Here is a 23,135-nt window from a genome sequence, read left to right as displayed (position 1 = left end):
CTGTATTTTTCCTTGTTCTATATACACTGTCAAATCAAGAAAATTGATCTCTGCTTGACTGTATGTGGTTGTAAATATCAAGTTGTTTTTATTGTCACTGATATACTGAGTGAATTCAACGAGCGAGGTTTCGTCATCACACCAGATGAAAATTACGTAATCTATGTATCATTTCCATAGGACCAGATTTGCCGCCCAGCTATGCTCTGACCAGATCTTTATATCCTCCACTCTGCTCATAAACAGATTTGCATAGCTGGAGGCAAATCTGGTCCCCATTGCAGTGCCTGTTGTCTGGCGGTAATATTTACCACCAAACCACAAGTAGTTGTGTTTCAATATAAATGTTTTACTATCCTTGATGGTTGATGTAAGCCACTGTGCTGGCATTGTCAGACTGTACCTGTACAGGTTTTCTTGGCCAGTATGAGGGCCCTGTAGACAGCTCGAAGTTCCAATATGTTGATTGACAGGGATGATTCAACTGATGTCCAGCAACCCTGAAAGGAGTGTGGATCGGTCACTGTGCCCCAGCCCTGGAGAGTGGCGTCCATTGTTAGGAGTACCCAGTCCAGGATCCAAAAGGGGCGACCCTTGGTTAGATGAGATGTATGTAGCCACCAAGAGAGGGACAGATGCACCTCCGGAGAGAGTACCATTGTCTGAGCTTTGATCCGATGGGGTAACCTGTTCCACCTGGAGAGGATCAGCCTTTGCAAAGGCCTGGAATGGAACTGAGCATACTCCACCATGTCGAAGGTGGACACTATGGATCCCAGAACTTGCATTGCTGAGTGGATCGATACCCGGTGACTGTGGAGACATCTGTGCACTCATAGTTGAAGTGTGGAGATCTTGTCTGATTCCAGAAAGATTCTCTGATCCTGAGAATCCAGCAGGGCTCCCAGATGAATCATTCTCTGTGAGGGATTCAGGGAGGACTATTTCCAGTTGATTAGCCATCCATGCTTGTGAAGGAAAGCAATGGTTAGCCATAGATGGAGCAGGAAGTCATCCAGATATGGTAACAGTTGGACAACCTGACCACGCAGGTGGGCCGCCATGATAGCCATAATTTTGGTAAGCACCCATGGAGCAATGTATAGTCCAAAGGGCAGAGCCTGAAATTAGAAATGTTGCTGTAGAATAGCAAACTGGAGATATTGCTGATGTGAGGGCGCTATTGGTACATGTAGGTATGCATCCTGAATATCCAGAGATATCATAAAGTCCCCAGGCTCCATAGCTAGGATGATAGAGCGTAGGGTTTCCATCCTGAACTGGGTACCCTGAGGAATTTGTTCAGGATAGGCCGATTAGACCCATTCGGCTTCTGAACTAAAAAGAGAGTAGAATAATAACCACAATTCCCCTTGCTTGCAGCAAGGACTGTATTGTAAGGCCTTGCTTGGATAAGAAGGAGGGTCTGTGTAGAAAAACTGGTGGAGAGGCTGTCTGAAAAATGAGAGGGCATACCCGTGAGAGACCACTACTCTAACCCAAGCATATGTGGTGGTTTGACAACAGCACTGGGCAAACTGAAGTCGGCCTCCCACTCTGGGATCCCCCAGAGGGAGGCCAGCCTCATCAGGCTGAGGGCCTATCCTCACATTTTGAAGCAGGGTGTCCGGTGATCCAGGCCTGCTTGGTTCTGGTGTTGGCGGCCCTAGTGGAAGCCGTCTGTCTAGGAAATGACTGACCTTTAGGTTTTCCTTAAGGACGAAAGGACCTAAAAGATGTAGTCTGAGGTTTTGCAGTAGTAGTTGCTGAAGGCACAAATACAGTTTTTGATGCTGCCAATGTGGTTACAATTTTGTCAAGGTCTGGGCCAAACAAGATCTCCCCATTGTAGAGTAACACTTCTCTGCCTTTCTTGGAGTTCGCGTCTGCCTTCCATGAGTGTAGCCACAGGGTACGGCAGGCAGACACTGCCGTGGCCTAGATCTGGAGGTTAGGAGACTGGCATCCAATGTTGCTTCTCCAATATAAGAAGCTGCATCTCGCATGTGAGCAATGATAGACATCTGATCCCTAGAAGCATCTGAGGGAAAAGAGTCTTCAAGTGCGTCTGCCCAGCTCTCTATAGCTTTAGCCACCCATGCAATAGCCATGGTTGGACTGGCAACAGCTCCTGAAAGAGAGTATATCGATTTAAGGCAAGATTCAACCTTTCTATCTGTAGGGTCCTTCAAAGAGGATACTGTAGGGATAGGTAATGTAGCGCTTTTAATTAAACGCATAACATGCAAATCCACCGCAGGGGGAAGTCTCCCATTTTGAACAATGAGCCACAGGAAATGGATAACAGGAGGTCAGATGGGTTTTTTTTGACTGAAACCTGTTACCAGGCGTCTGCCAGGCTGCCGCCATGTGTTCAGCTAATTGATCCAATAGAGGAAATTATGCTGAAGCCATTTTCTGTCATTTAAACAGTGGGCGCTTTGATTTAGGGGCTGGCTCATCATCTTCTATTAGTAAGATGGATGTAGCAGCTCGCACCAAGGCAGGAATATTAATTTTAGAACAACTCTCCTCCTCCCCCTGAGGAGAGTCAGTGTTAGAGGGATCAGCATCTTCTGCCTCCTCAGATGACACTTCAGAATCTGAGAGCTGCGCGGACTGTGAGGATAACACCGGACGCTTAGGTGGTTACTGGGTAGGGGATTCTCATCTTGCAAAAATAGTGTGAAAGGCTGTAGAGCTGCAGTAGCCACCAGACTCTGTACCGAGCTAGAGAGTACGTCTACCCATGGAGGGGGCACAGGAGGTACCTGTATTGCCTGAACCTGTTGTGGCAACCCCAGAGGGGGAATGATGGCCTGTTGTGGTAATCCCATAGGAGAAATTACAGTTGGTACCGCTAGACGGTCCACAATTGTAGCCAGCATCTGAGAAAAGGAAGCCCAGGGGGCCCTTGTGGAGGAGCTGGGGTTCTGATGGGCCTGGTGGATTATAACACACAACCCATCTTGTATCATCCTCCTCACTTAAGCCTGCAGCACATAATTTGCATGATAGCAGTATGGGTGCAGATGCTTGCTTGCTACTCTGGCCTTTGCTAGACATACTGTAGCTGCAGAGTAGTATAGCACACAATATGGAACTGGGTATAATGCAACCACTGGTTATGTAGGAATCAAGTAGGAATGCAATATACTGATCCTGTCTTAGGTTTGGGCAAGCTGCAGGAACGCACAGCACAAATATGGCACTGTGCAGTAACCAACTGTATGTGACAACACTCACCGATACATTTATTGGTGAGATGTGAAGTACTGGGAAAAACCCTGAATATACCTGTACATTAGGGCAAAGTCAGAAAAAAAGGGACAGATATATACCGACAGTATAGAGAAATAAACAGACAGGCAGCGCTAGCATAAGTCACATACAATGCAGAAATACAATATAACTGCTGAATGGCACTACAATCAACTACACGGATTCTGTGGTAAGTGACTCAACATCTGGTAGGCTATAGCGCTTATGAATTCCTACCTATCTATACACTCTAAATGTCGCTATTTAGCGTTATAAGTTGCACAAAAAATAATTGCTTTCCAGACTTTGATTGTGTTTCCAAAGCACAAAAATATATTATTCACCAAAAAGCAGATAGTTACACGCTGTGATCTAAATACAATTAGCACAAACAAATTATACAATCACAAGGTACAGTTGATACATACGCAGGCGCTCTGGATCCAGATTTCCGGCATCAAAGGTGAAGCCTCCGTCAAAGAAAGAACAAGCAGACTAACTACTAGACATAGAGCGTCCGTATATATACCCTTATTAGGGATAGGCAATAAAATAGAACAAGTTGGCATAGTCCCATTGGTTCTTCTTCCTGGTTCTTCTGTTATGATACAGTTCATAGGTCAGTTTGTCTTGTCACAGTCCAGCCTCCAACGGCTCTTTGTGTCCATTTTCCCGCTGAAGAACAAGTCTAAACTGGCTAATAAACATAACATCACAGAGTACATTTCAATGCCTTAAATTGATCAAAATGTGATACCTTTGATAAAGCTGCGCTTGGATGCAGCGAAACGCATCAGACTTTTACCAGGATCATTACCCCTTGTTTATTTACCTCAATTGGTCCTATCTACTTGGATTTATACCACTTGCCCTAATCCAACATCTGGGAACGAGCAACTTAAAGAACTGCCAGTCATTGGTTACAGCCAAGCATTTGCTATCTGTGGACACCGCATACTGTGAGGACCCAATTACCTATATGGATCCATATTATTGGAAGGGACATTCCTCTAGCGGATACCAGGAATCATCCCCAAGACAGGCACCTATACCAGAGTGAGACTGCTATTGTTCCCCTATAGTGGCTATATGGTAAATTAGACCTATATGGACTTGAGGTTGTGGGTGAGATCCTACATGCATATTTACCCATTGATGTTTTTTAATATGTCATAATTCATGTTTTAGTGAAAGAATATTCTCACATTTTGATCAATTTATTTATTTATTTTTTTTCTTTTACATAATAAATGTGGATGGAATCCAATGATCAATTTTAATTAATAACATATGTTTATTATTGTTAGCGCTACCTTCATCTTTTGTGATACTATTTTTGTGTTAGGGAGTGACTGCCCTGAAGATTGGTAGCTGCTAGAGAGGCAACCCTTTCCAGCGCTTATTTATACCTTTCAGGTTTTTCTTTTTTTGTACATTTCAATGCCTAACTCTCTATGATCCATAACTTGTAGACACATGTTGCGATCTCCCTGCTGATGGAATCGGAGATCTGCAAATAAACAGTGGTTCAGAATAGCACCAAACACGGTTTGCTTATCATGTACTAAACTTGAGATCTTAAATACAGTCGCTGTATTACATACTTAATAATAAATAAAACCTTGAATATAAACCTTAATGCTAGGGAACCTTTTTATGTAAGTGTGCAGTGTAAGGATATCAAGAAATGACGCTAGTTAGCGTTGTGCATCTATGTGTTTGTGAAGTACACCGTGGTACGTGTTTTGCAGGGTTGTTCATATTATATGTTTTAGTAAATGTATTTATATAATGAGGACTTTTAACATTGTTCTATTGCGTGGGAATTGCACAACGCTAAAAATTAGCATCGCCGTATGTACTTATAATGTGTGAGATTCGCTAAAATGGTGCTGGGCGGCCATTTGCAAGATGGCGTCTTGTTGCCATTCGCAAAATGGCGTCGTACAGATTTTAATTGCAACAGATTCTGTCTCAGCCAATTATCCAGCTTTGACAGTCCACCCTTTGATAGCAAACAGCATGCTATCACACTCTGATTTTACAAATGTCATTTAGGCTTACACTATGACATATTATTTAATGTTATATTATGGGATGGCACAAGGTGGTTCTTAAACCATCAATAATGTGTCTCTAGGAGGGACATAAAACTACCCTTATACGCACACCGCGGATCTTGGGAGATCATGGGAAAGATGAGGGGATGCACCTATCCTATAAAGGAAGTCTTGAAGGGGAATAGGGACTTACATTATTTAAGATGTTTAATAATAACATTTCATAATACATTTCATGCATGTCTAAATCTATACATCATCTGATGGTACATTCTAGTTTAGTGTTGTAATGCAGTCCTACATTTACCTCAGTATTCATACTGTCACTACTGACCACCATCATAATTTCGTTCTTCCGGTTTACCTTATCTTTACATTTTCCACATTTCAATACAGTAGGAACACACCTGACACATAAGCCAATTACTATGAGGACAACCAGTATGAGGATCAGGAGTTTATCTATACTCACAATCACTTCCTGGACCCACTCTCCTAGACCTGAGAACCATTTTACTGGGTTCAACCATGAAACCCATTCCTCTACCTTCTCCTCTACTTCAGCCACTGAAGCATTATGGTTCTTCCGAAATTCCCAATTTAACTGCAGAATTTCATCCATCTTACAGTCTATATCACCTCCTTGGGGTCACTGGTATCGTTTGTAATGTATGTGCAACACTTTACACCAAATTGGGTTGCTAAGGTCACGCAGTACCCCCCAGTGACAGCTGTTAAATAATTTAATACTAATCTGTGTTGCACCAGTTCTTTCTTGTAGGCCTATAACTCCTTACCTGTATATCTAAATGTGTCATCATACATCTCGGTGATATTATCTATTAATTTAGCAAGATCTTGAATATATCTGAAATTTAGTGTGCCCCGAGCGATCTTGGTGGGATCCAATGCTACTAAAACTTGAAAGCCAGTTGTCTAACTAATTAACTGTGTTGCTTTATGTACATCACCAGGTATCATATTTCTTTTGCCTCTGTGTTCATACTGTGTGTGAAGATATGGTGACGGTGTGTTTTTATGAATACCAAGCATTTCACCATGTGTAAGGGTCATAACCTCTGGAAGTAGTCTTCCCCGATAACACAAACCTCCGGAACTTGGAGAGAGCCACTTATACGCTTTCCTTCCACATATAAAATATACATCATCGGGGAGAACATAAGGAATAGAATGCATCATGATTATTCAACACATTTCCCTCACAAATGATCCTATCTCAGGTTCTCCCATCTGGCTAATACATGTTTCTGGTTGTATAACCCTGGCACAGTACCCTTCTGGTACTCTGCCAACCATTTGTTAGATGTTACTTAATGTATACCGATAACGGAAGAGTCTCCCATTTAACCTAATTGTGCGTAACAGTTCAAAATTTATAGACTCATAATCAGCTCTTAGGGAGAAGGTCATCGTCTGGTTATGCCCAGTCACCTCCCAACTTCCTGGTTTATTGGAGTTGGTGACGTTCAAACATAAAAGTGATTTATCTACTTGGTACTGGTGGAGTTTAAAATGAGGTGGTTTGGTGTTTAGAAATTTAGAAATATTCCATCCAGCGTCTTCCCTTGTTGCAGTTCTAAAACCTCAGAGACATTTAATGGAAATGGCACTAACCCTACACTATGCTATCCCTGAGGCACATGAGAACACACCCAACAGTCAGTCTGGTTTAAAACTTTGCCCACCATAGTATGATAATCCTCTAAAGGATACCCACCCCAATACTGGTTATACTTAGGTTGGCACTGCTGGATGCAATTCTCATCAACTAATGACCCACAAAACTCACAAATACAATAATCCTCAGATGATAGACCTTCACACTGTCTCCGAGTTTCCAACATAGATCTCTTAACAATTACTGTACTGGGTTTGGTCAGATACTCCCCCGGTTGGTTTAGCACTCCTTCTCCCAACTCCACTCCACCAATATCACCATCAGCTCTCCTCTGTCACAGAAACCAGAGATCCTGAAACAACCCAGGATGAGAACTCTGTCAGAAAACACAAAGATAACCACTCTATTGCTGAAAACAACGATCTACAAATTTCTTTAGCTCAGGTATCTCACTGTAATCTTTAACATTCCCGGAACAGACTCACAATTGACAGGTCTATGTTATCTGCCTCGATTCCGCCTTGTCTCTCCACCGGTTGGTTGTAGGTGGAATGGACCTAGGTATCTCTCTCTGCCACTTTCAATGAAGTTGTACTCGTCAGCAACACCTGATATGGACCTTCCCACCGATCTGTCAAACAACCTGAATGCAAGAAATTTCTGATAACAAATTCTCCAGGTTCAACATCATGACAGTTTGTTTCAGGCATATCATGTGACAATTTCAGTTTCTGCTGTTTTAACTGTTTACTCATTGTTATAAGATACCTTACAGTTACCTCGTGTTACTTTTCAAATCTTCCTGTGGGCTTATAATCAAATGAGGTTGTCTACCAAACAGTATTTCAAAGGGGGACAGATTGAGAGGGGGTCTAGGAGTTGTCCTGATACTATGAAGGACAAGTGGTAGTGCTTCTGGCCAACCCAGTCCAGTTTCCGCCATGATCTTACTTACTATATTTTTAATAGTACCGTTCATCCTCTCCACCTTGGCACTGGCTTGCAATCGGTAGGGGGTATGAAGTCTACTATTAATACCCATCAACTTACACATGTTTTGGAAGACATCACCTGTGAAATGAGTACCCCTATCACTTTCAATAATTCTAGGCATACCGTATCTGCATACAAACTCCTGAACTATTTTCTTAGCAGTAAACGCAGCAGTATTAGTGGCAGCTGGGTATGCCTCAACCCAATTAGAAAACACATCAGTGCACACCAATACATACTTGAGATTCCTGCAGGGTGGTAATTGGATTAAATCAATTTGTATTACCTGAAAAGGTCCATTGGTCGGAGGAATGTGGTATGGCTCGGTAGGGATGGTTTTCCCAATGTTTTTCCTCAAGCAGGTCAAACAGTACATTGCTCTCTTTTCCGCTTGGGAAGAAAAACCAGGTGCACACCAGTATGCTCTCACCAATTTGCACATACCTTGCTTTCCCAAGGTAGTCAGACTGCGCGCTGCCTCAGCCAGGCTTGGGTAGTACGCCTTGGGGGCCACTGGCTTACCTTGTCCATCTCTCCAGAGTCCAGAAGACTATTGCCCACATCCCTTGGATCAGGCTTTGAGGAAGAGACTAAGGGCCTGGTTCTGACGCTCACAACCGGGTCGATGGTGGGCCAGTGCGCACAACGGAGCCGGCTCCGTCGTGCGCATGTGCGAGACCCGGATAGCGACGGGCACTCCGTCGCTCTGGGTCTCGCAACAAAGGGGGCGAGCTGTCGATGTTGAGTGACAGCTTGCCCCCTTTGGTGGGCGGGCCCGGGGAGTGGCTGCCCAAATGGATGCGTTCCCATGTGAACGTCTCCGTTTGGGGGTGGCCCCACTGACATCACTCGTGATGTCAGTTTAGAGCCGAAATCTCTCTGGGGCTTGCGGCAACGAGACCCTACCACAAGGGTCTCGTCACAAGCCCGATGGTCGCGATGGTCTTGACCATGGCGACCATCTTCCTGGCCGCTCGCTATAGCTGTGGGTGGTCACCCACAGCTATGCGAGCGGCCAGGAGGCCATTCTAAAAAAAAAAAAAAAGACCGGCCCTGATTCAGAGCAAGTGCTCTGTCAGAGCGACCGGCTCTGAATCAGGCCCTAAGTCCTGTAATGGCAAGGCTAAAATAGAAAAACCTGGGATCCACATTCTGCAGTATCCACACATTCCCAAGAAGGTACGGATTTGCTGTTGGTTCTGTGGCAGTGTCATGGTCTGTATGGCTTGGATTCTGTCAGTGGTCAGCTGTCATAACCCCTGGGTTAGGCAATGTCCCAAGTATTTAACCCTGAACTGCCATGGCTGTAGTTTGTCCTTAGCAACCTTGTGTCGTTTGCGAGAGATGAAGCAATAAAAGTTTAGTATCATTTAAACATGACATAAACGAATCAGAACACAACAATAAATTGTCCACATACTGTATTAGAACAGATCCATTGGTAGGTTGAAAAGATTGTAAACAGTCGTGTAAGGCCTGGGAGAAGATACTGGGGCTGTCTATGAAACCCTGGGGAAATCGTGTCCATGTGTATTGTACACCCCTGTATGTAAAAGCGAATAGGTACTGACAGTCAGGATGAAGAGGTACAGAGAAGAAAGCAGAAGAGGTCAATGACAGTAAAATGGGTTGCCTTTGGTGGGATCTGCATAAGAATGACAGCTGGATTCGGCACTAAGGGGAATTGGCTCTCTACTACCTTATTAACCCCTCTAATGTCTTGTACTAGCCTATAACTCCTCCCACCACTTTTCTTCACAGGAAAGATGGGACTGTTGGCTACACTCGCTGTACGGACAATTCCCTGTTGTAGTAACCGCTCAAGATAAACCCCTACCTCTACATCCTGTTTTAATGGGTACTGGGGAATTATTGGAGCTTGCCTACCACTTTTTAGATTTACCATTACGGGAGCTACATTTGCCATCAATCCAGTGTCCTGTCCATCTTTGGTCCAAAGTGAACCTAGTATTTGGGATAACACGTGATCTACCTGAAATGGATTTTTACCTGAACAAGTAGAGTGATAAATTAACCTTTGGGGAATGTCCAATATATCCCTCACCTCGTGTGCCACTCTCTATGGGATATCTAAGAATATACCATCAGGGCTACAATATATGACACATCCCATCTTACATAACAAATCCCTTCCTAGTAGGTTGGTAGGGGCCATTGCTGCCAGGAGAAAGGAATGCCTGGTATGCAATGGCCCAATAGTAACCTCTGTGGATTTGGTTAATGTTGCACTTTACCCGTTACACCCATTGCTGGTACTGTTTCGCTGGTCACCTGTAAAATAGCTGGAGATTTTATCACTGATCTGGTCGCCCTTGTGTCTACAAGAAAAGGATGTTTAGTACCAGCTACATCAACCATCATCACCGGTTCTTCCCTAGTACTTCCAGTTAACCTGACTAGCTGTAGACTACAAGTATGAACTGACCCCTAGCGTTGACTCTCACTCTCCAATACAGCATTTAGGGCCACAATTGGAGCAGGTGACTGTGGGAAAATTCCTGCATTCTGCATATATCCCTTATGTGGATATCTAGGTACTCCCTGGTTAGGGGGTTCTACCTTCTTCACCTTACAGTTCCTAATTACATGTCCCACTTGGTTGCAGTTAAAGCACCTTCGTGAGTGGTGTGGGAAAAGGTTGTTGTGTGGGTTGGGTGGTAGAGAAAGATTGTGAGTGTGGATAAGGATATTGAGGGTACTATGGTGGCTGTGGGTAGTATGGATTTTGTGGCTGTGTGTGATAAGTGGGGTAGGGCTGTGCTTGTGGCTGCGCAGGCGTGGTGAGGGTGTTTAGCTGTGCAGGTGTAAATGTATCTGGTGGCTGTGTTAGTATATTCATTCCTTCTAGAGCTTGAATGCTAACAGCCATTAGCTTCTCGCTCTGGGTCTCTCTCTTCTTGAGGATGTTTTTATCATGCTCAATAGCAGACTCCCTGAGTGTGTCTACAGTAACTCCCCTCCAGCCAGACAGAGAGGTCTGGACTCAAGTCTTTAGATTGTCTTTAAGACCATCCATAAGTACTATGATGACCATTTCTCTATGGTGAGTGCTATTTTTAATATCTTCTATCCCAGTGTACTGGGTGATAGCCTGCAGAGCTCGGGTACAGTGATCTTCTGCAGATTCACTCTCCTTTTGTTTTATGGTGAAAATTTTACTCCAGTTAACTACTACCGGAAAATATACACCCAATTGAGTTATTATGCGGGTAATGTTACCTTGGTTATCCTCGTCTGTTAAGGGATCATCTTCCTCCAATACGCAATCCGTGATAAAATTTTCACATCGGTATTGTGTGGAAGACACGCCCTTAACACCACTCGCCAATCTTTATTGGTTGGCTCATGAAAATTACCCAAATTACCCACACCCCTATGGAAGAATAACCAGGCTGCTTCAACACACCTAAGCCCTTTTTGAGTACTTTGCACTGCTAGAATTTAAGCATTCCAATAACACTTACCCTTTTTCAGTGATTTCGTCCACCACAACTCAATTCACAATGCCCAATAACCCTAACTGATCACTGGATGCTGCGATCACACTGAGCCGATACCGAACACAAACAACTACACTTGCTGTGTGTATCTACTACTGAACCACTAGGCCGACACCAGGCGCCTAGCCCCTAAGGGTCCTACGATACCCCTAGCTAGGGAGCATGTTACCCCTACAACACACGTTCACTGTTACACACCTTTTCCTACGCAGAAAAATAAATGTTTCCCCAGATATGGCAGCACCGATTAACATCTTTAAAACAATGCTATCACGCTATCAATATCACAATGCAATCTCAACGGCTTTATTTAAACACGCAGTAGCAATACAGGAAATACGTATACGCTATTGTGCGACTAGTCGCATACACAATAATGCGATCGCTACACAAAATTTATTATTACCCTTATGCTATTGTGCGACTTCCCCTTTTAACATGAAATTTTATCAACTAAGGAAAACAAACTTTTTCCTTCCTTGTCCCTGGATTCTAATCAGCGCTCCTTGAACTCACACAATAACAGATAGCAGTCTCTCAGCAACAAAGTGGTAGCAGGTATTCAAAGGCGCAATGCGTTCTTTCCTGCATATAATAAATGTATTTATAAAATAAGGACTTTTAACAATGTTCTATTGCGTGGGATTCGAACGACGCTAAAAAATACCATCGCCGTATGTACTTATGAGTGAGATTCGCTAAAATGGCACTGGGCGGCCATTCACAAGATGGCGTCTTGTTGCCATTCGCAAAATGGCGTCATGCAGATTTTAATTTTAACAGATTCTGTCTCAGCCAATTATCCAGCTTCGACACGCTACATAACCTGACTCCAGGGAGAGGTATATAGTATATAGGGGGACCGGACCCTGCGTATCCCTGAGAGCTGTGGCTGAGCTTGGAGAAAATGGCCGCCGGAGACCTCTGAGGGGGCGTGGTCAGAGGAGGAGAGCAGCTCAGGGAAGCGAGACCTCAGAGGAATGGCGCCCTGAGCTGAGGGGATGGGACACTTTAATGGGGAAAGCTGACCTCCCCATGCTGATATGCAACCACCGGGACACTGGATTCCCATTCCATCTGTACCCTGCTAGTCTAGTGGATCACTTTGGACAAAGCCTGTGTTCACTCTCAGCACCTCTGGTCTGTCCCCTGAGACCGGAGGTATGACTGCCAATCCGTAGGTCACCACAAGCGATGACCCGCCTTACCTGTTCCTTTGTGTCCGGGCTGCAGTCTGGGTCCATCCGCGGGGCCAGCTAGCGAGGACCCTGGGATGCCCGCCGAAATCCACAGCCGAATGTGGCATTGCGGCTCCCGGAGCGGCAGCGCAGACGTCCTGTGGGCGGTCTGCTGCTGCGCACTCAGCAGGAAACATAAAACAATAAATCAAATCATACAATAAACGCTTTTTGGGCTCTCTAAGCAGCCCACTGCATAATGATGACCCAACTCCGGCCGGGCACAGACGAAACAGAGGTGCCTCTGGCTCGGGGTATAGGGGGTTGGACCAGTGCATGGGAGCTGAAAGCTTTATCTGTGTGGTGCCCGGTCCTCAACCACCACCTACACCTCAAGGTCTCACTGTGGAGCCCTATGGACCCTGAAGAAGAAATAAGCAATTTCTTACTGCTAATGGGCCTGAGTCGCACGTGGGTGCAAATGTGCCGCATTCTGAATTCGTATGGATTGCAAACGTAATGCTAATGCTACTGTACGCACGTCCTCTATGCAATACGCTAAACGCGACACTTGTTCTGTACAGCAGAACAGCCATTACCATTATCATCGGCACTTACACCAAACCCCGTGCTGGATGCAGCAGATCCGTTTGAATTTGGTGTCCACAATGTGTACGCACAACTCAGAAAAGTGAGTCTGGCCTCACGCCCACAACACACCCACTCAGAAAAGTGAGTCTGGCCACGTGCCCACAACACACCCACTCAGAAAAGTGAGTCTGGCCACGTGCCCACAACACACCCACTCAGAAAAGTGAGCCTGGCCTCACGCCCACAACACACCCACTCAGAAAAGTGAGTCTGGCCACGTGCCCACAACACACCCACTCAGAAAAGTGAGCCTGGCCACACGCCCACAACACACCCTGTCTTTCGTGTGACTGCATTATTGCCACCCAATTACCACCCAGATACGCCCATTGAATGGATGCAGAGAGGCGGCTGAGATCCGTGTGATTTGGAATCGTGCGTACGGTCGCAGTAATGTGTATAAAGCCTGGGACGCACGCGCAGTAAGCAAAAGACTGTTAGATGCAGGCGCATAAGGAGCTGGGTGCACTCAGAATCAGGATCTATATATTTTATTATAACATTCTACCTGAAGACAACAATAAAGTATATTATTAAATAAAAACTGAGACCCTGGGTTTGACATGAAGCCGAAACAGGAGAACTTTAAGTCCTGTCTTTGGAAGTAGGTGCAGCATCAACACCATACACGCAGCAACCGTGGAGAAAACATCAGAGAACATCGCAGGCCGCAGAACTTCTTCACTAGGAAAAACGATGTGAAACACTGCGACAATATAAAGATGATCATGTACCTTACAGACACATTGTATTAGCGGTTCCCAGACCAGCCCCTATCTGCTGTATAATTCCGTAGGTGGTAGCGACTACTCCGGATGGATTTATGATTAAGAAACAATAAGAGGATAATATTCCCTATTTCCAGGTACACAGACCATGCTTCTTCTACCACTCCGTCAGCTCCGAGTAATTCCCATGGGGCGGGCAAGTGTATTAGGATAATTTCAGCATATTGTTATACACCTACATCTATATACGAACAGATCCATTACTTCCTATATGCGAGTTCTTCCACACAGACAGTAATGGTGCACTTGGCCCATGGCGTCCTTCCTCAAAATGCCCCCTTATTGGATTCTAAAAGCAGAATGAGACGTGGAGAAAAAGGCATCACATCCCCATCTTCCCCATGTCCACTCCCAACCCCAGAGTTCAGCCATTGTCATAACTCTGACACATTTTGCATTAGTCTGACACATGCACAACAATGTAGGAGTGGAACCCCCAAGGCATGTGCTCATACAACTACACAAAAAGGAACCATCCTCTCCAGCCAATTGTAACCCTGTACCCACTTCCCTCCTCCTCCTAAAGGTCTGCGGACGCCTAGAAATGATTTAGTGTCAGAGGGAAATAAATGCTTGTAACCACACAATGTCAGCCTTGGTCTCCAGGTCCTATGGCAGTCAGAGCTTGGTATAGCTACACCCCGGCGCACTGCCCAGACACATGGCTCCATGCAATTATCTGGGGCACTAATCACCTAAAATCAGGTTTACAAAGAATAGAGGAAAACCTGTAATAGTAATATCTGCCTGTTCTCCTCTATGTGAGGCCATAAATCACAGCTCCCACATTGTGGCTATACACGGGACGCAGAGAAGAGACTGTGGGCCTGATTCAGACCCGCTCGCAAGCGGGTCGATGGTGGCCCAGTTTGCACGCGCGAGCCCCGGAGCGAGCGCAAAAAGCACTCGCATCCAAAAGGGGCAGCTGTCGATGTTGATTGACAGCTGCCCCGGTTGGAAGGCGGGTGGCTGAGCAAACGGAGGCGTTCCTGCAGGAACGCCTGCCGTTTGTGGGCGGCCCTACTGACATCACTAGTGATGTCAGTAGGTGGACTTCCTGCTCTAATAGTGCAGGAAGTCCACTGGGGCTTGCGGCAACGAGACCCTACCGCAAGGGTCTCGTTGCAAGTCCGATGGTCGCGATGGTCTTGACCATCATCAAGGCCGCTCGCATAAGCTGTGGGTGGTTACCCACAGCTATGCGAGTGGCCAAGAGGCCGCAAAAAAAAAAAAAAAGCACACGCCCTGATTCAGAGCGAGCACACGCTTTTTGCGAGCGGCTCTGAATCAGGCCCTGTGGCCACATCACATTGGGGTGTGCGCAACGCTGGGACACTCCCAGCACCCTTCTGCTAGGACTAACCCTTTACTGCTGCACAGGCACCTGCCACTGGTACGCACAGCACTGGGGGGCGCTGCTCATCTCCCAACAGTCCTGGAATCAAGACAAAAGTCCTGATCTGCCGTCAGATCGGGCGGCTCAGAGGGATGAGGGTCAGATAATTACTAGTATGCAGGACCTGGGCCTAGGCGTCCATGCCCCCTTACCCCAGCCCCTTTCCCGCGGTTCCTTCTCATCTACCCCCAGGGAGCCATTAGTTGGGGATGGGAGTCAGACACCCCACCCGCTGCGCAGATCTGACTCAGGACAGACATCGTATTATTACGCTGCCGCTAATAACCCCAATGGCCGAGGCACAGCGGACGATGTAGGTCATGCTGGGGCAAAGCCTGGGGCACAAGGGGTTAAATGGCATAATGCTGACATACATATATACACAGGGACAATGCTAACCCCGCCCCCAATCTGTACAGACACGCCCATTCACATAAACCACGCCCCCTGATTACATAACCACCCCCCACTATCAGTCAACCCAGCCCCTTTCTGTCCCTAAATCGGGACATTGAGCAGCTGTCATCCTGCAGAGCCCGAGGGCGGATAGGCCCAGTCTACCAGGGCATGCTGAGACTTGTAGTCCCCAACAGCTGTGTAACAGGGCTGTAGCTGCAAAGTACCCTGGGGAGGGTCCTCCTGTGTGTGTGATCATATACCCCTCCCCACTGTGTCACACAGATATACAGCCCCCATACACAGCTACTTCCGGTGCCGCACCTCATCTCCTCCCCGACTTCCGCTCCGGCACCATAGAGCTCCGGTCACCTGATCCTCCTCTCGCTGCAGCCTGGCGCCGGGTGCTGGGCAGAGCGTCGGCTTATACCATAGAGTCTGTGCTGGAGTGTCCGCAGCGCCGCCCGCGGCCGGAGAGAAGCACTGCACGCCCTCTGCGCTTCCCTTGTCTGTGCTCAGGCCGGAGGGGGCTCCAGCACCGGGGGGGGGAGAGATGCGCTAGGTCCGCGCCGGGGGGAAGCCACCTCTATGGGGTCTCCGGCATCATAACCGCCCGCACAGCCGGGAGGAGCAGGCGCCATGGAAGCCGGTATGTACCGGGAGGCAGGGACCCTACGCTGGCCGCCGTCCCCGGCTCCACTAACCGCCTGTCCCCTCTGTCTCCCCGCAGAGCTCTACTTCCTGATCGCCCGGTTCCTGCAGTCCGGACCGTGCCGGAGATCAGCGCAGGTGAGCGGCCTCAGACCGGGGTCCCCCCGCATTCCCCTCTTACCCCCAAATACCCCTCACAGGGGTCCCCACATCCCTCTGTCCCCCCACATTCCCCTCTTACCCCAAATACCCCTCACAGGGGTCCCCACATCCCTGTCCCCCCACATTCCCCTCTTACCCCAAATACCCTTCACAGGGGTCCCCCCCAAAATACCCCTCACAGGGGTCCCCACATCCCTCTGTCCCCCCACATACTCCACTTACCACAAATACCCCTCACGGGGGTCCCCACATCCCTCTGTCAGCTCACATACTCCCCTTACCCCAAATATCCCTCACAGTGGTCCCCACATCCTTCTGTCCCCCCACATACCCCTCTTACCCCAAACACCCTTCACAGGGGACACCACATACCCCTCCATCTCATCACAGGGGTCCCTAGATCACCCTGTCCCCCACATACTCCCCTTACCCCAAATACTCCTCACAGGAGTCCCACATACCCCTCTATCTCCTCATAGACTCCTAGTTCTCCATTCCCCCCTCTTACCCCTTACACGGGACCCCATATACCCCTCCATCTCCTCACAGGGTTCCTTACACACATGTCCTTCTCTCCCCCACAGATGTCCTCTCATCCTTTGGTCCACCACATACCCATATATCATCTATCCCCTTACAGGTGTTCCCACATGATCTCCATAGCCCCACAATCCTCACAGGGGTCCCCACAACCTCATAACCTTTTCTTACCACTTCATTACCCCAAACATCCTCCGTAGGGTCTTTGTTTTCCCCTGTTCTCCACATACCCTTCCATACCCCCAAACATCAGCATGTATCAGTCTATTCCCCAACCTACCCCCAAGCATCAACCTGGGGTCCCTCACAGGGATCTGCCACATACCCCTCTTACCTCTCCTTACACCCCCACACATCCTCCCTGGGTCCCTGCATCCCCCTGTCCCCTATTTACCCCCATCATCTCCTCACGATGGTGCACACATTCCCTTCATAGTCACAAAGTGCTCCACAGGGTCCCTAAATCCCCCTATTCCCTTCTTACTCCTCCATTCCCCTAAACATCAACAAGCGGTCCTCATTCTCCTGTCCCTCACCTTCTTGTTCCATACTCTAAACATCCTACGTGGGAAACTTACATCACCTCACCTCCCTTGATTCTTTTCACAGGTGCCCCCCAAATCCCTCTGTCCTCCATTTACACTCCCATTCCCCCCAAACATCCTCCCTCAGTTCCCTGTATCCTCTCTTCTCAGCCCAAACATCAGCCAGAGTTCCCCACATCTCTTCCATTCCAAACACGGCAGGTTCCTGGGGAACCTGCCTCTATACCCTCAAACACTAGACAAAAGGTTCCCCATATCCCACCTTATCCCCCTCCCCCCCCCCCCCCCCCAGGGCTCCACACATCCCACCTAACTCTCAAAGATCTTCTATCCCCACCACACACCATTCTAGGTTTCAAACGTTCCTTTCTATCCCCCACACACCCTCCTGGGGTACTTATCCCCATACAAGTACCATATTCCCCCACACACCCTCCTGGGATCCATATCTCCATACAGATATCTTATTCCCCCACACATATTCTCCTGGGATCCCTATCTCCATACAGGTGCCCTATTCCCCCACATGTAGCCTATTCCCCAACATGTAGCCTATTCCCCCACACATCCCCCTGGGGTCACTATCTCCATACAGATACCTTATTCCCCCACACATATTCTCCTGGGATCCCTATCTCCATACAGTTGCCCTATTCCCTCACATGTAGCCTATTCCCCAACATGTAGCCTATTCCCCCACACATCCTCCTGGGGTCCCTATCTCCATACAGGTGCTTTATTCCCTCCCACATCCTCCTGGGGTCCCTACCTCCATACAGTTACCCTATTCCCCCCACACATTCTCCTAGGGTCCCTATATCCATACAGGTACCCTATTCCCCCCCCACACATTCTCCTGGGGTCCCTATCCCCATAAAGGTACCCTATTCCCCCCCACACATCCTCCTGGGGTTTCTGTCTCCATACAGGTACCCTATTCCCCCCACACATCCTCCTGGGGTCCCTATATCCATACAGGTACCCTATTTCTCCCCCCCCCCCCCCCACACACACACATTCTCCTGGGGTCCCTATCCCCAATACAGTTGCCCTATTCCCCCACACATCCTCCTAGGGTCCCTATATCTGTACAGGTACCCTATTCCCCCCCGACCCCCACACACATTCTCCTGGGGTCCCTATCCCCATACAGGTGCCCTTTCTACTTCGGGGTCCACAGGGTTGACCTTGGGGTATAGCTTGATCTGGATCCATGGGCACCACGCAGTTAAAGCTTTAACTGCTCCCAGGATGCACTTGGGTCCATCTCCTCTATACCCGGCCCCCGAGCCACAGCACCTAAGTTTTAGTTGGTGCCCGGCCGGAGCCGGCTCACCCTGCGCAGGGGGCTGCAGTAGCAGCCCCCAAAAGCTTTTTAATTAATTTAAAAAAAAAAAAAAAGAGCCTGTTAAGTTTTTTTTTTTTTATTTTTAACCGGAGGCTCTATACAGACGCCCACGCTGCCGCTCTTATTCCCCGCTGGTGCCGCGACGCCAGTATCGCACTGGGGATCGCTGCGGGAGGCCAGAGTCCGTACTATCCGGACTATGGGTACCTCCCTGGACTGCTGCCGGAGACGCCAGGGACAAGAATATGCAGTCCTTTGCCCCCGGTTCTAAGGGACAGACCGGGGGCCGCTAGCGGTGGCGGCGGGTTCCCCCTCTAATGAGGAATACCCCGTCAGTCCACTAGACCACCAGGGTTAATTCTTGGCAAGCGGGATGCCGGCAACTCGGGGGTTAATATGCTAGCCAGGGGAGGAAGCCTTCCCTGTCTAGCGGCTCCTCCCCTCAGCTCAGCGCGCCTTTCAGCTCGGAGTCTGGCGTCGCTGAGTTGCAGATACTCGGCCACTCCTCCTCTGAGGTCTCTGGGGGCCATTTTCTTGTGGTAGCGCGGATACTCTCGGGGAGCACGCGGACCGGTCCCCCTGTGTACCTCTCCCCTGATTAAGGACAGCGTACACAGCACTATAGCCCTCCCAGACACTGAATCTGGGCAGGTTGATTGTAGTGTAAAGGTGCAGTGAGTATATCTTCCTGCATGGTATGTGACTTTTTGCTAGTGCTGCCTGTCTGTGCTTATTTTCCGCTTACTGTCAGCTTATACCTATCCCTTTACTTCTCCTACAAGCCCTGCAGGTGTGTGGGGGAGGGGCGTTTCTACTGACCTCACTTATATAAATCACGTATTTGTGAGGTCCGTCACATACAGTTATTTGCTACACGGTGCCATATTGTGGGCTGTTGTTCAGCACATTGGTGAGTGCGCTTGATTCGGCTCTGTTGCCAGATATATTTATTTATATAATATATTTTGTCATGTCGGACGAGGAGATTGAGCGCTCCGGTGTTGGTCTCCTGTGTACGCTGTTCTGCAGGAGTGGATAAGGAGGATTTGTCACTAGATGGCCTATGTAGACGGTGCCAGGTGATTCCTGGCCCCTCACAACCACCTATAGCGCAGGAGCCACCATGGGCCTTATTTTCTCAGGTGCTGGCGTCTATTGCAGACCGTCTGTCGGTACCGACTGCGGTTCCTGCTAGGGCGTTGTCCCAGCCGGCCGTCCCCCATTCCCCGGGTGTTCCGCACTTATTGCGCAGCCCCCCAGCGTCTTAGTCTGTTGGTTCTTATGCGGGGTTGCCTATTTATGTACAGGCTACCCCGGTGACGCAGCAGTCTGTGGTGCCTTTCCAGGCCCCTCCGGTGGCTCCTCCACCCTGGGTGGATGTGCTCTCCAGCTCCGTACAAAATTTGGCGGCCGCGTCTTCGGCTTTTCAGTTTATGTTGCAGTCTGACATGCCTTCCAGGGCATCAAAACGCCCACTAATGGCGCAGGCGGCACAAGTATCGGACTCGGAGGGGTCCTCGGATGATGGGGAGGTGCATGATGACACGGACTCGTACACATCGGTCCAGGAAGTGGATACCAAATCGTCCATTAATGTACGAGCACTGGTTAGGGTGGTGCGTGCCATTCTCTTGATAGAGGATGAGGCACCAGCTCCTAAGTCGAAGTATCCTAGTTTTAAAAAACTAAGGTGGCTTCTGCGGTGTTTCCCCTGTCTGATCAGTTGACGGATCATATGGCGGTGCCTTGGCAGGCGCCCAGTAGGAGATTCCTACCTCAGAAGCGGTTGGCTTCTAATTACTCCTTCCCTGAGGCACATTGTAAGAAATGGGAAACTCCACCGGCGGTGGATTCTCACGTCACCCGTTTAATACGGAGCGCTACTTTGCCATTGCCGTCTATATCCTCGCTGAAGGATCCCACGGACAGGAAAGTGGAGACTTGCTTGAAGTCTATTTACTCCCTCAAGTGCAGTGGCCCGACCGTCCATGGCCATCTCCTGGGTGGCCAAGGCCATTGAGGGATGGGCCAACGCCTTGGAGGATACCTTTCCGGACGACACTCCGGATGTCCAGAGGGCGTTGTTGGGACAGATGAGGGACGCTGCTTCCTACATCGGAGAAGCCTCTTTGGATGCTAGTCTGCTGATTTCTCGGGTATCGGCTGCAGCGGTGTCTGCCCGCCGATCCTTATGGCTGAGGTCCTGGAGAGCGGACTCTGATTCAAAGAAGGAACTGGAGGCCTTACCTTTCAATGGAGAACTGCTATTTGGTCCGGACTTGGACAAAATAGTGGATACTCTGGCTAAATCTAAATCTGCCTTCCTCCCTTCGGCTTCTGCACCTACCAAGGTACGGAGCTCTGCCTTTCGGTCCTGTCGGGTTCAGGGCAAGGCCAAAGGTCAGTCCTTCCCAAGGCATTCGGCGACCAAGGCCGCTTCTAAGCCCAAGAAGCAGGCCTGGAGTGCCAGGCGCCCTCTTCCAAACAGGAAGATAAACCTTCTGCCTGATGGGACGGGCCTCCCTCTGGGGGACCCCAGAGTGGGAGGCCGACTTCTTCTATTTGCCCAGTGCTGGCACAATACCACCACTGATGCCTGGGTTCGAGAAGTGGTCTCCCAGGGGTCTTTTCGGCACAGACCGCCCCACCAGTTTTTCTGCACGAGTCCTTCTCAGGACAAGACCAAGGCGTTACAGATTCAGGAAGCTATAGAGTCCTTGCTGAAAGCAGGGGTCATTGTTCCCGTTCCTCAATTACAACAAGGGACGGGGTATTGTTCGTCTCTGTTTCTGGTGCAGAAACCCAATGGTTCTCATCGCCCTATCCGTAACTTGAAGTCTCTGAACAAATTCCTCAGGGTTCCCAAGTTCAGGATGGAAACGTTACGTTCCATTATTCTGGCGATGGAGCCTGGGGATTACATGGTGTCCCTGGATATCCAGGACGCCTACCTCCATGTTCCGATAGCACCTTCGCACCAGCGGTATCTGAGGTTCGCTATCCTTCAACACCACTATCAGTTCCGAGTGCTACCCTTTGGCCTCTCCACGGCACTGAGGGTATTCACAAAGATTATGGCGGTCATGGCCGCACATCTTCGGAACCAGAATGTACGGCTGCTGCCGTATCTGGACGACCTCCTGTTGCTGGCAAGCTCCCCGGTGGTACTGCTTCAGCATCTCCACCTGACGATCGCTTGCCTGCAAGCACACGGGTGGTTGATAAATTGGAAAAAGTCCTCCCTGATTCCATCTCAGCGGATGGTTCATTTGGGAGCCCTGCTGGATTCTCGTCAGCAAAGGATCTTCCTGACCCCGGAGAAGGTCTCCTCCCTACAGCTGCGGATACACAGTTGCCTGAGCAGTTGCCGCCTGTCGGTCCATTCGGCTATGAGAGTTCTGGGCTCCATGGTGTCGACATTCGACATGGTGGAATTTGCCCAGTTCCATTCCCGGCCCCTGCAGGGGCTGATTCTATCGGAATGGAACGGGTTACCTCACCGGATCCGCTCTCAGATGCTGGTGTTGTCCCCGGAGGTTCGGCAGTCTTTGGCTTGGTGGCTTCAGACAGCTCATCTGGTCGAGGGGCGCCCCTTTTGGATCCCGGACTGGGTCCTGCTCACGACGGATGCCAGTCTCCGGGGTTGGGGGCCAGTGACCGGCTCGTTGTCGCTTCAGGGTCGTTGGTCTGCGGAAGAAGCACTTCTTCCCATCAACATACTGGAACTGCTGGCAGTATACAGGGCCCTGCAGTCGTCCGGCGCTGCTCTTCACGGAAGGGTTGTTCAGGTGCAGTCCGACAATGCCACCACAGTGGCATATATCAACCACCAAGGAGGAGCTCGCAGTCGAGCAGCGATGTCGGAGGTGTCTCGCATCCTTGCTTGGGCGGAGTGTCACATTCCAGCGATCTCGGCAGTCTTCATTCCCGAAGTCCTCAATTGGGAGGCGGACTTCCTCAGCCGTCACGACGTGCATCCCGGGGAATGGTCGCTTCACCCAGAGGT

At 48.8% G+C, this 23,135-nt stretch overlaps 1 protein-coding gene across 4 annotated transcripts in view; it reads left to right on the top strand.

The window, feature by feature from the left end:
* The first annotated feature begins 16,447 nt into the window (after window positions 1-16,447).
* The window catches only part of BRWD3 (bromodomain and WD repeat domain containing 3), a 113,752-nt gene continuing 107,064 nt past the window's right edge, over window positions 16,448-23,135 (top strand). For all 4 annotated transcript variants that reach the window (XM_088450848.1, XM_088450847.1, XM_088450849.1 and 1 more), the window contains exons 1-2: window positions 16,448-16,532; window positions 16,614-16,672. In XM_088450848.1, coding sequence (XP_088306974.1) covers window positions 16,523-16,532; window positions 16,614-16,672 — 69 coding nt within the window. In that variant the 5' untranslated portion in view covers window positions 16,448-16,522. The remainder of the gene's footprint in view (window positions 16,533-16,613; window positions 16,673-23,135) is intronic.

This window comes from Taudactylus pleione, unplaced genomic scaffold (assembly GCF_031769625.1).
Source record: "Taudactylus pleione unplaced genomic scaffold, aTauple2 ptg000530l, whole genome shotgun sequence".
Taxonomy (NCBI): domain Eukaryota; kingdom Metazoa; phylum Chordata; class Amphibia; order Anura; family Myobatrachidae; genus Taudactylus; species Taudactylus pleione.
This window is presented reverse-complemented; position numbering and strand designations above follow the sequence as displayed.